The sequence below is a fragment of the Boleophthalmus pectinirostris genome, unplaced genomic scaffold (genome assembly GCF_026225935.1).
Source record: "Boleophthalmus pectinirostris isolate CB_2022bp ecotype Guang Dong unplaced genomic scaffold, ASM2622593v1 HiC_scaffold_1, whole genome shotgun sequence".
In the NCBI taxonomy this organism is placed as follows: Eukaryota; Metazoa; Chordata; class Actinopteri; order Gobiiformes; family Gobiidae; genus Boleophthalmus; species Boleophthalmus pectinirostris.
Window position 1 is genome coordinate 38597586 of NW_026570970.1, and position 12358 is coordinate 38609943.

Below are 12358 nucleotides of genomic sequence, written 5' to 3' on the forward strand. Positions count from 1 at the left end.
AAAAGTAACGGAGGGAAAATTGTTCAAGCAAGTAGAAGGTGCAGGATTTTACATCATTTGTCAACTTTTTTCTTCCGAATACTTTAATATTACTTCAAAATGAAAGAAACTATTTCTATAAAATATGTCAGTCCTTCCAAGCTAATTGTTATCATTTTAAATACATTTTTTTTTTTTTTTTTAAATCATGTACCTTCATCAACAGTTCAAAGATGGAATAACACAAGATATGATGAAATACATCCATTTATTTACATGATTTGTAGGTCTTTGAGATTTGGGAAATATTTTTTGTTCCATGTTTCATACATGGTCTGTTTAAAACATATGGAAGTTTAGAACCAAAAATGGTACAGAAAAAAGGTCAACAGTTTCATAAACTAGAGTACATATGTATCTGTTCAATACATTTTTATATCAGATGCATTAACTTGAATTTTTGGCCTTGCTGTTTACTTCTGCTTGACCGGGCCCAGTAGTATTGCCATAGTTGCAGTAAGTAAGTAGTAGTAGTAGTAGTAACAGTATAGGGATGGGACGATAACGGGTATTAAAGTATATCACGGTGTTGAAATATCATGGTATCAATATCGTGAGGATGGGCTTCTGATGGTTATGACACCTCATTTATTTGACGTGTGTGTGGAAAAAGCAGCACTTCTCACAGTAGTGCCATTTGCCCCTTAACGTGCTCTTGATGTGGTCCTTGTGCCTGCACTGTCTCCTCCGCTCCCCGCTTGACCCACACTCACACCCACCTTGTACGAGTTAAGAGCTAACCCGCTGCCATCACGATAAAAGTATAATAGCCTAAAAGTTCAGAGCCAATATACTGGCAGTGTCTGTGTATGAGACATCCATAGTAAAGAAAGGAGGTGCTTTTCCATTGCATCAACAGGACACATGGACTTCACTGTTTTACTCACGCTGTGGAGTTACTTGTTACTTGTTAAAATGCGCTTATTTCATGCGTGTACTAAATATATAACAATAGCCAAGGATCTGTGAAACAAGTTGTGTCTTTTGCGCTGAGAAAATGCGCCTTTCAAAACAGCAATTAAACTGAATGGGTGTGTTTGAAAAGGGAAAATAAAAAGCACATGGTTTTGTAAAAGACTAGAGTGGGATTTTGAGAGTGGCACCTCACATCATCGTCCTCAGTGTTTTCTTCTGCACATTTTCTTTCCTCAAACTTAGCCCAAATGGCTCAGAGAAGGAAATGTTGCTCCTATATCCACTTTGTTTAGCTGCTCGCTGCGCCAGATGTACACAGCTGAGTGACGTGCACGTGAATGACATTACGTCGTATGCAGGTAATTGATGAGCAGATGCACATTACAGACTCAGCAACATTCACATATTCTATCATTATATTTGGTTAAACTGAATATCAAAAGCCCACAGTATTTTTCCAATCATATTTACTTAATTATATTTTTATTAGTGCTGTCATGCGACTAAAAAAATTGAGAGATTAATTAATTATGATCTGTAATTAATTAATCTAATTAATCTCATTTTAATCTCACCTAAAAATTGCTGAGAAAAGCCTTCAATTTGAGGTATTTTCATTTAAATTCATTATTACATTATTGTGGCAGATCAAAAGACTGATATAGAACAAAAAAAAGTGACTTTATAAAGTCATTTATTGTTTAACAAATCTCTCCAATTTGGCTGTTGAGCCCAAGTCTCCATGAATAAGAAACTGTTTGCTGTAAAGTAGCAAAGACGAGGAAATCTGAACATAATAACTTTTGTCTACTTAAAGACAATAAAAAGTCCAGTCTTTCCTTAACCATATTAAAAATATTATTGATAGAAAAATGCTTTATATCCGAGATCACTGGTTTTAGTCCTAGTTTAGTCCTGGAAAGGGTTAGTCCTGGTTTTAGTCCTGGTGTTAGTTCTGGTTTAGTCCTGGTTTAGACCTGGTTTAGTCCTGGTTTTAGTCCTGGTGTTAGTTCTGGTTTAGACCTGGTTTAGACCTGGTTTAGACCTGGTTTTAGTTCTGGTTTAGTCCTGGTTTAATCCTGGTTTAGTCTTGGTGTTAGATCTGGTTTAGAGGCGCACAGGAGGAGGCGCGGTTTACGCAGCGTACGCGAGAAAACACGATCCACACGCGGCTCACGGGAGCACGTCGGTGTCCGCGCAGTGTCTACGGAAGGAAACGTGGTCCGCGCGTTCTCAGGTTAATGACGATGATGAAGGTGTGTGTTTGTGTTTGTGTGTGTGTTTGTGTGTGTGTTTGTGTGTGTGTGTGTGTGTGTGTGTGTGTGTGTGTGTCCCTCATGTGGCAGGTCATTATAGGACAGTAGTGCAGACTACTCGATTAATCGATAATTGATCATTAAGAATTTCATCGATTACGTTAATTTTAATCGACAAACCGAATGTAGGTTGCTGTGTGTGTCGTGACCAAACAGGTCTGTACATGTGTCTCTGCACTCAGAAGGAGCGAGCAAACACAAACAGTAGGTCAGTCTGCAGCGTGCCGAAGCACAAATGTGTATTTAACGATGATTTGTACAAGAAATTCCACGCTTTCTGTTGCGTTCGGGACAAGTGTGAGTCCCTGTGCACAGTGTACAAAGCAGCACATATGTTTCGGTGTCCAGTGGGAAAAAGCTTTACCAGGTGAGAATCGCGCAATGTCGATGATGAGTCCCCACCTCCCACCCCCCATACAGTGTCCTGGTTTTGACAAACGCAAATATGGTCACACTAACCTGTATTCCACTGAATCATGTCTTTTAATCCGACAGAAATTGACCGCATCAGCGACACAAGAGTACTGTATTTTTATCTTCGCTGAGTTTATGCAAATTAGCGATGCGGTTTTAAGTTTCGTTTCTGTGAGAGTTGCACAAAAATGAATTAAACACGTTATAATGTCAAACGGATTGATGTGGCTCTAGAGTCGTTACGGTTTATATGTCATAAAGTTGAATTTATTTATGCAGATTAGTAGTGCAGATAGTAATAATAATGATGATCATTTTAATATAAAAACGTTAATGATTAATCGATAATCGATCGTTAATTTTTCCGACGATTGATTAAGAAAATTTCATCGAATGCCCAACCCTAGTGCAGACATCATGAGTCTATGTAGGTTGTTTTCACCAGTGACATTTAAGTTGTAGGCGATATTATATTTGTTATTTTCTTTTATATTTCACGTCAGGAGAAGAATTTCCAAGACATGAATGTGTTTTTACCTGTGCACTGCTGCCTCTGTTCTACTGGCTCTTCCACCTCGTCTATTGTGCGACTGACGCCGCCAACGTTAACATGACGTTTACATCGCTCTTACTGCACGCGTTTTGTGTGGGTTTCCAGCAATGAGTGGAATTACCGAAATAAAAATATGTATAAATGTGTTTTTTTGTGTGTGTGTTGTTGTCCCAACAACACATAAAACAGGTTTTATAATAAAGCAACTCACATACAGAAACACTAAAATTAGAGATTAAAAATGAGATTAACGCGATTAAAAAACATAACGCGCTAAATATGACTGTAATTAATTAATCGCAATTAACGCGATAATTTGACACCCCTAATTTTTATAATAGGGTACTGTACCTAACTGCAGCTTTGCCCTGATATGAACTGATCTGTGTTTCACCAAAGCAGGACATAACCAAGGAGCAATATATCATATATAAGCAATATACTAGGGCTGGGTATCATTAAGAAGTTGCCGATACGATACATACTTTGATACATAGGCTACGATATGATACATATCTCGATACAGTGGACTTTCGATTCGATATGATATCTTTCAAATCTTTCATTTCAGGCCTCTTCTTTGACGCTGTTTAAATCCAGGCTCAAAACGGTTCTGTTTCACTGTGCATATGACTGAAAGGTTTTCATTCCGCACTCTTCTCTTTAATTTATGTAATTAATGCCTCTCTCTTTTAATTTTAATCTTTAAGTTTATGATGATTATTTATGTTTTGATTTGTTTTTATTGTGATTTTAATGTATTTCTTATTCTGTAAATCACTTTGAATTACTTTGTGTACAAATTGTGCCATACAAATAAACTAGCCTTGCTTTGCCTTCAAATCGATTTGATACGGTTCAATAAAAAATAATGTCTAAATCATAATCATGGCTGTGATACTAAAAGTCTTTGTTAAACCACTTCTTGTTCATATAAAACACAAACATTTTAATCATCAAAACAGTGAAAATGTCAAATATGTCACATAAACAAGTTTCCTTCCTCTGAACAAGCAACAAAACTGTAGCTGTAACAAAATAATTTACTAAAATATACCACAAAACACTCTTGGTGATATATCGATACAGCAGTACCTGATATCGATACTGTATCAACACATTAAATGATACAATATATCAATATTTCAATATTTTTGCACACCCCTACAATATGCTAACACCTTTATTTAAAAAATCCCTTCTTCTTCTCGTGAAGCTTTATAAATTATGCAACTCCACAATATACCATGATACTGTGGTATTTCTGGTCACAGTTATCATACAGATAAAATGTCTTACTGTCCCGTCCCTCTGGCAGTATTTGGACTTTGATTCCTGTTGTTCTAAATGGAGGTAATGTCTCACTTTGAGTCGTTTTTCACAGGCTTCAGTGACAGCTCTGAGCAGCCCCAGGTCTAAACTCATTATTCTCATAATCAGAGCCATTTGCATATTCATGAGCTCATTTACATATTCATGAGAGCAGGGAGGAACTATCGACACAATCAGGGCAAAACTTACAGTAGAGCCCTGTCGTTTTAAAACAACATCTACTGAAGGAAACGACTGCCCTAAAACCACACTGTAAAAAACACATCAGCTCATGAAGAAATTTGAAATTCCAAAAAAGTTTTTGTGTCCAAGGGCATTCGCTTTGATTAAGGATTGTCTGTCTCTGGTGTTGGGAAAGTAAAATGTAATAAAACTTGGTGCCATTGTCTTTTTCAATAATTAAAAATTTTCATTTAAAAAGGTTGAGAAGAACAAGAATTTCAAGTAACAGTTTTGTAGTGACATAATTGCACCATTGTGTTCTTTGTCACTTTTTAATGAGTTTTCTACGACCCCCCCCAAAGCTCCCGATCATTCAGTGTGCATGTCCTCTGTGTTACTGTGGCAGAGTGGTTGTCCTCCCTGTCATCAGGAGGTTGCGGGTTAGATTAGTTAGATTACCTTGACAGACGTCTCGGGGAGGTAGTGGGGGTTCCTGAGCTTGGTGGTGATGTAGAACCTGAAGTCTGGGGAGTACTCGATGGTGGAGTCTCCCAGGCGGATGCACACAGCTCCTCCCTGTTTGAAGGTCTGTCTGAGCAGGAGAGGCTCCAGGATGGGGTCCAGCTCCTCGCCAACGTTCTCCAGAAGAACTGCACCAAAAGCACGGGGTTAAAATGGAGACAACAGGGCTGACAAAAATGTACTTGTGATGCTTTCAAAGTTCGTTTTACTGGTAGTTTTCAGATTCTAGAATGTGATGATGTCATAGTCTGAGCTGAGGGGCAAAAGACGGATTCCCTGTTCATCACATTGTACTTTGCCATGAAATATCCAAAAGGTAAACGCACAAATGTTGAACCTGATCATTTGTATGAATGAACAGACCCAAGAACTCACAAATCTGCATTCTAACAAAAGCCATTTTGTCTGGCCCCATCTCTATTAAATATGACTGGACTATAGAATGTTGTGATGACATCTACACCCCACTAATCCATGAAGGTTTTTATGGTCAAAAGTCCTCGAAATGGCACCCGTAACAGGAAAAGGTCACAACACTGAAACTTATGAGCGCTCTAACACTTAGTCTGAGACACTGTGTTTTAGTGCACTCCTTGACTCCTCCCTCCAGAATCACACTTGTTTGATGCCACAGCTGCCCTGGGACAAATCCATGCATTCTGTGGCTTAAGTGTCCCCCTCCACTATCACTCAAACATTCATAAAAGAGGGAAGAATGGGAGTACATTCATGAGGAACACGGCGTTTGTGCGGAGGATGTGCATGGTTACTCAAACATGAAAAAAAACCCACAGCTCTAGGTAAGTTTTTAATGAGGATACATTACAACAGATTTAAAGGCTCAAAAACACTGGATTTAGTAGAATATCAGAAGAACAAAGCCTACTACAAAGTTTGGAATTTGGTATTTTAACAATTGTTTTACATCTGTTCCTCTTTAGGTGAGGAGTCTGTATTTGCACACTTAAAAGAGGGTAGTTTACGTCTGTGGGGTATTAATTGCCAACACTTAACATATTTCCCTTTTATTGTTTGTTGCACATCACATCAGGTTTGCCAAGTTGTTGTGTATTGTTTTGTCATGTTTTTGTGGAGCAAAAATGACACAGGCGTGTGGGCGAAGCATACTTCTAACTGAAAGGAGGGTTCAAATAGGGCCCGGGAGAGATCACTGGATTACTCAAACATGCACAGATGCCATCTAAGACCTCTTCAGGCATGTTTTTGATGAGGGAACGTTTGATTGTAGAAAGATCTGAAAGGTTCATTTTTCATTTTGTGTAAGAGCACTCTTCTTGTACTCAGTGTTGGGGAGTAACAGATTACATGTACCAGAGTTACGTACAAATTATGAGTAACTGTATTCAGTTACAGTTACTGTTTCAGTGAGCGGTAATTGGATTACAGTTACTTGGTTGAAATAAATTGATTACACAGAGGTATTTTCCTGTTTTCACATTTTGGGCTTTTTTTTTTTTTTTTCGGTAATTCCACTCATTGCCGGAACCAGGTCTAAACTAAATCTTAACCAGATCTAAACCAGGACTAAATCAGGACTAAAACCAGGTCTAAACTAGATCTAAACCAGGTCTAAACCAGGTCTAAAACCAGGTCTTAACCAGGTCTAAACCAGGTATAAACTAGATCTAAACTAGATCCAAACCAGGTCTAAACCAGGTTTAAACCAGGTCTAAAACCAAGACTAAACCAGGACTAAAACCAGGTCTAAACCAGGTCTAAAACAAGTCTAAAACCAGGTCTAAACCAGGTCTAAAATCAGGTCTAAACCAGGTCTAAACCAGGATTTAACAGGACTAAATCATGCTGTGCGGACGTGTCTCCTCATCTTATGTTGCGATATCCTCATTTTTGCTTCTCTACAGTAAATCAAGTAATCCAAAGTATTCAGATTACATTACTCACCTTAAGTAACTTAATGGATTCTGTTACAAACTACATTTTGGGGTGTGTAATCTGTAATCTGTAGGGGAATACAGTTTAAAAGTAACCTTCCCAACACTGCTTGTACTGCTGCTGAGCTCCTTTCTTTTGTTTGCCTTGTTTTGTTTTGCTCCTTTCTCTTCACCTGTCTCCCTGCTCCTGTCTTTGCCCCTCTCTCTCCTCCTGTCGCTCTGGCCCTGCCTCTCCGCTCCTGCCTCTGCCCCTGCCTCTCCGCTCCTGCCTCTGTCCCTGCCTCTCCGCTCCTGCCTCTGCCCCTGCCTCCCGCTCCTGCTCTGCCCTGCCTCTCCGCTCCTGCCTCTGCCCCTGCCTCTCCGCTCCTGCCTCTGTCCCTGCCTCTCCGCTCCTGCCTCTGCCCCTGCCTCTCCGCTCCTGTCTCTGCCCCTGCCTCTCCGCTCCTGATTAATCTGGTAATGATCCTTAGAGGTAATGCAAGCGTGTGATGAGCTTTACAATCTGCCATAACTGTGGAATCCGAGTGCTCCCCTGGGCTCTGCCGCTGTACGACTGCTCCGATGTGTTTTTAATGGACTCCACTCGTGCACATTCACAAAGCCCACACCGATGCACTGCTCCCCCAGGCTGTTGCTGTGCTGGGCCAGTTAATTAGGCCAATATACGTGAGGCTAAAACAATAAAACATCATGACTGTCAAATATTAAACCAGGGCGAGTGTCTTTAATGTCAGTTTGACCTGATAAAAGTGACTGGATGTGATCGAGATAATAATGAATGGGATTTGCATATTGACATAACACTCTTGATGCTGATAGTAGTGAGCTGGTTAAAGGTAAGATTCCCCCTAAGGTGTGTCTGAGAGAGGAGACAGGAGAGGAAAGAAAAGAGGAGAGCAGAGAGGAGAGAGGAGGCTTGGTGCTTTCTGTGTCACTGCAGATCAGGACAAAGGCTGTTTTTAAAATACGAGCTGTCAGAGAGCAAGAGTGCCCCCCACAGGCAGCACAAAGTACTCACACTGTTGCAGAGACGCTTGAAACAGGAGAAGAGAAACTGTTGTTCATTGCTCATGAGTAAATGAGTGCCCAAATGATTATTGTATCTGCACCTAAGGTATAACCAAGATGTAAAATGCACCATAGGAGAACATACAGTGCACACCACCCCCACAGTGTGATTCCCACCATTTACAATCAAATCGAAACTAAACTGCTCATTAAGAGTTAAAAGGTAAAGGCTAAGCAACTCATGCCCATATTATGAATCATTTACCAACAACTAATTATAAATAATACATGTACATCTTATCAATAAAGTGGAATATAAATTTTTGTTTATTTGTCACTTTGTGGTTATTCGAGAGGGTGTACATCTGCGGGGTATGGAGTAAGCTTTCGTTATATTTCAAACATGTGTCTTTAACATAATGCATCTTGGCAATGAAGGTGAAAAGTAGAAAATAAAACACACAAAACACAACAATATACATACATACATACATACATACATACATACATACATACACATACATACACACATACATACATACACACACACATACATACACATACATACACACACACATACACACATACATACATACATACATACACATACATACACATACACACATACATACATACACACATACACACACACACACACACACACACACACACACACACACACATACATACGCACATACATACATACATATACACACACATACATGCATACATACACACACATACATACATACACACACATACATACATACATACATACACACATACACACACATACATACATACATACACACACATACATACATACACACATACATACATACATACACATACATACATACATACATATAATATATATATATTCCATTGCTGTTCAAAAGGGAGTGGGGTGAGGTGTGACCTTATAAGCTCCCATCCCTCTAATAGTAATACTAATAATACTGATGAAAAACACTCACTTCCTGTGCTGATTCATTACAGCCAAATGTGCCGATCCTCAATCCCAATGAACCCATTTTTGTACACTTAATCTTTTTGGGGGGCATTTTAAGTACAACTTCAATACTGCTCACCTCTAGTGTGATTATTACCCTTGTTCCAACCTATAGCTGTTAAATACCTCATGTTTGAATAATAGTTTGAAAGAGTGGATTTGTAGACAATGATTTAAATCTCCCTTTAAATTATTCCACAGTTTAACCTCGCATACCGAAACACAGAAACTTCTTGTTGTTGTTCTTGTTCTGGGTTGATTGAACATGCAAGTACCCCTCAGAATACAGACCCCTCATCTGTAACTAAACAGATTTTGAAGATTAGGTGGTAACGCATTTTTACTCACTTTAAACATGATTTGCTCTCTTTGCAACTGAATAAGACTATATAGTTTTAACAGTTTTTTGTAGAAAAAGTGAATTTGCGATCCCTGTATCCTACTTTGTGAATAATTCTTAGCTCTTTTTTGAAGAATACTGATGGAGTGTAATGTAGTCTTATAATTGTTTCCCCAGATTTCAATACAGTATAGTATAGTAGAACTGTTAACACATAACATAGAGTTTAGATCCCCCTTTAATTGTTTTGGAAATGCTAATATTCTATATGAAGCAACATAATGAGATGTTTTATAGGTTTTGTTTTTGCTCCCTGTTTTAAGTGAGAACAAACAGACAGAGGACATAATAATGACTGAAAGTGTGTGTGCCGGTGCTTGTGATGTAAAGCAGGTTTGTTAGCTGCTGGTGTTTGTACCTGGAGTTCCAAACTGGATGCAGTTCTCCAGAGTCCTGACAAAATCACTGTCGCTGAGTTTGATGACGTGCAGACTGTTGGCCTTCTCCATGTTCTTCACCCATTTATTGGCCTGGCCCTGAGGATCGATCATCAGAGGCCACCGCCGCGAGTTTCTGTTCACCACAACGTATCACAGTAAGGAGGAGACAGGAGCAGACAGGTGAAGACAGGAGCAGACAGGAGCAGAAAGGAGGAGACGGGAGCAGAAAGGAGACAAGAGGAAATAGGAGCAGAGGGTGCAGAGGAGAGGGTCAGATGGGAAGACGATACACAGAAAAGGGTCGGAGGACCAGATGATACACAGGAGAGGGTTAGAGGAGAAGAGGAGAGGGTCAGGGGAGATGAGGAGAGGGTCAGAAGAGAAGAGGAGAGGGTCAGAGGAGCAAATGAGAGGGTCAGAGGAGAAGAGGAGAGGGTCAGAGGAGAAGAGGAGAGGGTCAGAGGAGAAGAGGAGAGGGTCAGAGGAGCAAATGAGAGGGTCAGAGGAGAAGAGGAGAGGGTCAGAGGAGAAGAGGAGAGGGTCAGAGGAGAAGAGGAGAGGGTCAGAGGAGCAAATGAGAGGGTCAAAGGAGAAGAAAAGAGGGTCAGAGGAGCAGAATGGTGGGTTTCTTCTCACGATATGATGATGGCGTTGTCGATGGAGAAGCTGTCTGAGGGCAGTCCTGCGATGGTCCAGGCCCTGATCTTCACAGGGTTTCCCAGGGAGTTCATCAGGGACATGTGCTGGGAGCAGGGGATGGCTCTGGACTTAAACTGAGACATCCACTCCTGTGTCTGCTCCTGCAAAGACACATTGACAATATCTGTATTGTCTCTGCAAAATGTGCCCTCTGCATTTGACCCGTCCTTCAGTGTCTCTGCGTTAACCCTGTCAGGAGCAGAGGACCAGATCTGAGCCCGGATCCTGGTCAGGGATGGCTAAAGGATTAACCCACTATGCTCGCTGAATGACTTTGGTAGACAAATGCTGCAATTCCTGATTTCTGTCTTAGCTCTGAGAGTTTAAAGGGACAGTATGGAAATTTGGAATAAGTAAAACCAGTCTTGCATTCAAAGGGTTTATGACGGAGTAGAGCAGCAGCAGCAAGTTGAACTTCCTGAGAGAAAGCTCGGCAGCAGCAGACTGATATATGAGAAAATAGTCCCTCAACAGTAGATCTTTCATATAATACAAGGTTAGTTTTATTTCAAACATGATTCTATCAACACAGACATTCACATGGACAGTCTGGTGTAATAATAGATTTGTTTCGGGTGTTTTGTGGAGTGGACTGTTTTTAGTGGCAGGAGAACTATGACCATTGACATGCACTAGTCTAACACCAGTGACCTATGCAAATACAAGGACTGGATGGAATATTTCAAAAAGTGTCTCCACACGTCTCCAACACTCTGGATCACGAGGAAATGAGGCCCTATGTCCAAAATTCCAAACTGTCCCTTTAACTGAGATGGAGCGAGTCATGTGGGGCGGCTGTAGCTCAGTTGGAAGAACATTTGCCCACTGATCTGAAGGTTGGTGGTTTGATTCCAGCTCTCGACATAAACATCACAGATTGAGTGGTCAGATCCACTGACCCAGAGGTTGGCTGGTGTGAATCCAGCTCCCACAGATGAATGCTGCCGTTGTGTCCTTGGGCAAGACACTTAACCCACCTTGCCCACAGTGTCTGCGTACACTGGTGTGTGAATGTGTGTGTGAATGGGTGAGTGGTTCCTTGTTGTAAAGCGCTTTGAGTGCCTTGAAGGTGGAAAAGCTATAGAAAAATGTGACCATTTACCATGTGTCCATTGTTGATCTGTAAAACTGGAGTAATAATAATTCAATTGTCTTTTTACAATCGTTAGTAGAAGTCAAAATGTGATGTTCACGGGGCAAAAGCATACATCTTACTCTACTATGACATGAGATCAAATGCACCATATATTACAAACATTTGCTTAGAGGCTGGTTTAAATAAAGCCTGATAAACAGGACATTATTATATAATCAAACCAGAGCCCTCCCAGTGGCAGGTACCTGTCTGTAGCTGGAGGTGAAGGCACCCAGATAGGCCATGATGCCTGCAGAGATGAGAATGTCTCCAGTCAGGTTTGTATAGAGTTCCCCCAGGTTCACAGCCATCTCCCTCCAGCGTGTCTTCTCTCCGCTCAGTCCTCCAATCAGCTGCTCCGCTCGCTCCAGCTTCTTAGAGCACAAGTCGACCTGCAGCAACACAACACTGTATCCAGCAATACAGCACCTTCAGCACCAACAGCACCTTCAGCACCAACAGCACCAACAGCCCCTTCAGCACCAACAGCCCCTTCAGCACCAACAGCACCTTCAGCACCTTCAGCACCAACAGCACCATGCTCAAAAAGCTCTGAAA

At 40.7% G+C, this 12358-nt stretch overlaps 1 protein-coding gene across 1 annotated transcript in view; it reads right to left on the minus strand.

Moving 5' to 3' along the window:
- Nucleotides 1–12358, minus strand: part of dnah7 (dynein, axonemal, heavy chain 7) — a 187205-nt gene that overhangs the window by 91965 nt on the left and 82882 nt on the right. Inside the window, 4 exon segments of the mRNA XM_055162193.1 lie at nucleotides 5191–5381; nucleotides 9945–10099; nucleotides 10603–10766; nucleotides 12007–12192. Coding sequence (XP_055018168.1) covers nucleotides 5191–5381; nucleotides 9945–10099; nucleotides 10603–10766; nucleotides 12007–12192 — 696 coding nt within the window.